The 3408-nt window shown below is 36.4% G+C and overlaps 1 protein-coding gene across 1 annotated transcript; it reads right to left on the bottom strand.

The window, feature by feature from the left end:
- Positions 1-839: 839 nt before the first annotated feature.
- CLDN8 (claudin 8) lies at positions 840-3081 on the bottom strand. The gene has a single exon (XM_012780940.3). The coding sequence runs from the start codon at positions 2750-2752 to the stop codon at positions 2075-2077; it is 678 nt and encodes a 225-aa protein (XP_012636394.1). The 5' UTR covers positions 2753-3081; the 3' UTR covers positions 840-2074.
- Between the last annotated feature and the right edge of the window lie 327 nt (positions 3082-3408).

Raw genomic sequence — 3408 nt, 5'->3', positions numbered from 1 at the left:
TAAATAAAGGAGTGGTTGATTAGAGACTGGTATGTAGAAGATTGGCCCTCTGGATTTCTTCTACAAGACAGTTAGTTTTGTTTTTGCTCTTATGAATGTTTGATTCAACGGAGCAAAATTGCCTAGGATGAATTAGCACTTAGGTATGGGGAAATCACCGTATGGAAAAAATAAAACAACCAACAGTTTTCCCAATTAACAATAGCCTAGCATGTCATTTTCACATACAAAGATCAGTTCATAAAGTGGACACTGCTGAAAATATTCACTTTTCCTGAAAAGGAAGAGCATGAACTATGTGGCCAGACAGCCCTTATTCTTTCTCCCAGTTCTTCTAGGTAACCAATGAACTATTCTGAGCTTCCTCTTTATCAATCTCATATAACATTTAATAACATAATTCCTATAAAGCAGTAGAGGTGCTGGTATATAATACATGCCCCCAAAACATTAGCCACGATTATTAATTAATATTATTTCTCAGAAGTAGAAATACATATCTAGCTATGAGAGGTTTTGAAAACATGACTAGTAATATTATAAACATAATATTTATAATATATAGATTTGTTGATATCTACAGTACTATTTTAAATTATAAATATATTATCTACATCAAATATCAGTATATGAATCCAATAATTTTAAGGTATATTGTTAAAATATATAGATTATTATATGTTCTCAACATTAATGCTGAATTTATCTTTAACATGTGTCTTTGGAATTCTTTTTAAATTTGGAAAACCAAAAAAAAAAATTGTTAGGTTTGTAAAAACTATTTTACAAGTTAATAAAACAAGAAAAAAAGGAGAATCGTGAAAGAATGTTGAGTGATTATAAAAAGGTACAATTTATTAATACAAAAGTCATAAAGTAAATAACACACAGAAATTTAAGCTAAACAAATGTAAATACAAACTTTCTAATTTCATTCAGTTTTATCAAATTTGGAAGAAACACAAAGACATAGTATTTTTAGACGTTAGTAAAACTGAACAATTATGAAACAAGTAAGAAATTTATCTCTCACAGAATTGAAATGAAAATTTTGACTTACTATCCATATAGGAACACATGAAGTTTTCAAATGAGAAATTTTTGTTTTTTGTTAAGCAAATAAAAACCAGGCATATTATATTTTCTTCCCCATTATTTATATTGATAAAAGTCCAAAGTCAGTACTTAAATACTTATTAAAATATTCCCATACATGTATGATTTCTTTTTAAAATACATCCTTCTTCTCCAACTACAAAAATTTAAGAGAAAAAAATTTTTTTACTTTCCAGAAATCATTAATGCTTCCTGGACCATACTTTTATCTTTCTTCTTAGTATAAGCCTTGGCAGAGCAGTTTGAATGCAAAGCCCCTTGACAAAATATCTGCTTTTGAAAAATGTTAATTTAATATACAAGAAAAGGAAGTCCTCTGAGGGAAGAGGATAAAGGAGTTAGTATTTCTAACTCATAGGCTAAAAAAGGGGATATCAGAAGGCAGTTTAGTTTTCTTTACACTGCTGATTAAAGCCTTCAATTTAACCTTCATTATAAATGGAGGGCACTAATCCCTAAGCTGTTTTCAAACAATTAATATTAACATTCTTCAATCCTACCCGATTTCCCTGAAAAGCAATAGTTGAGTTCTATTTATTCAGTGTAATGGATCAGTATTTCATTTGAAATAAAACCACATAAGCACATCTCTATGTGAGATATAAACGTCACACTCATCTACATACATAATGCTATGTCCTAGAGAAATTACAGTTGTAAAATAATACAGTCTTTAACAGTGTTGTTTTGAAGTAACTGATAAAAATAGTAGGTGCATGAATCATTTTAGAAAACAAATTACCATACCTCCTAGAGCAATCAAAGCAGTGTGTTTAATATCTCATTCTGCTGAAATAGCTTATAGAATCATAAATAGCTGCTGTTGCACAGTTCCTGTAATTAATGTTAGGCAGTCAAGAATGGCAAATCAACGTTTCTTTGGGTTCCATTTTTAGAAAACAGTGGACATTTTAGTCATTTGCATGACTTTCCAGGTACAGTTTAAAAACATACACAACTACACGTACTGACTTCTGGAGTATACACTCGGTGACTTCTTGACCATGTGATAACTTTTTTGGGTTGTGCGATGGGACGGTATGGAGTATGTGTATCTACTGCTCTTTTCACTGCAACAAAAAACACAGCAAAACACTGTCCCTCCAGCAATCAGCACCAGTCCCGTGGTCCAGCCTATATAAAGGGCATCTCCAAGCTCACGTTTCTGGGCAGCATTCACTATTGAGCTGTAGAAATCTCTGATGATGGAATTGGCAACCCAGCTCACAGGGATGAGCACCATAATGCCTGTGATGATGAACATGATTCCAGCCGTTAAGAGGATGTGACTCTTTACCTTCTCATCGTCCCCAGTGCACCTGGTACACTTCATGCCGAGGACGGCCGTCATGAAAGCCAAGAAGGACAGCACGGAAGCAGCACACATCAGTCCTCTGGAAGCCTGGAGGTCCGGAGAAAGAGCCAGCAGGGAATCATAGATTTTGCACTGCATCCTGATGTTAACATGCCTCATGCAATTCATCCACAGTCCTTCCCAGATGGTTTCAAAAACCACAATGTTGCTTCCAATGAAGGCAGACACTCTCCACTGAGGCATGATGGTGACAGCCACTGTGCCCACCATGCCAACACCACCCAGCACCAGTCCAGCCATTTGCAAGGCGTAGGTTGCCATTATCTCCGGGATATCGGACTGGACTCCTGAGCTGGTCGGGCTGCTCGGAAGCAAGGTTCTCTGTGCCCCAGGAGAGAGCAGTTTTTCCTGTAGTAATGAACTCAGAACTCACTGGTTTCTCAAATAAGAGCTGCTTTGCTACTTCTAGCTAGATAAAATCCAGTGTTGACTGGCTGAGGTGCCCCCCCTATAGACTGTAACAGGTAAACTTACAAATCAGGTGTGGCAACTTTCTCAGCCAATGAGCGGGGGATGGTAATCCAGGTGTGTCCAAATGCTTGGATACTTGGAACGGCTGGACCTTCATATAAACATTCTTTGTGCTTCTCAGTTTTCCAAGAAGACAGCAGTATGTTTACCTAGAGCTGTAATTATGAACGTTTGCACAATCAAGAAAGGAGCCAATCCCTCTCAAGGTGAAAGGTGCACCTTGTACAGGCAATTCTGAAACTCTTAGTAAGAGCTGCTGCGACCAAGGGATGAAATAAAATATCTGCCTAAGAAATCTCCAACGACTGTCAAATTGCCAAAGTGAAAGGAGAGTAGGGGATTGAAAGATTACTCTTAGCTGGGAAACCACATTCTTTGGGACACATGTGATCCAGGTGGTTGATTGAATTTGTCTACAACTTCAAAGCAAGTTCTACTAGGGTGAA

The sequence above is a fragment of the Microcebus murinus genome, chromosome 1, assembly GCF_040939455.1.
Source record: "Microcebus murinus isolate Inina chromosome 1, M.murinus_Inina_mat1.0, whole genome shotgun sequence".
NCBI classification, from domain to species: Eukaryota; Metazoa; Chordata; class Mammalia; order Primates; family Cheirogaleidae; genus Microcebus; species Microcebus murinus.
The sequence above is the reverse complement of the archived record's forward strand: the minus strand, read 5'-3'. Positions and strand labels throughout refer to the sequence as shown.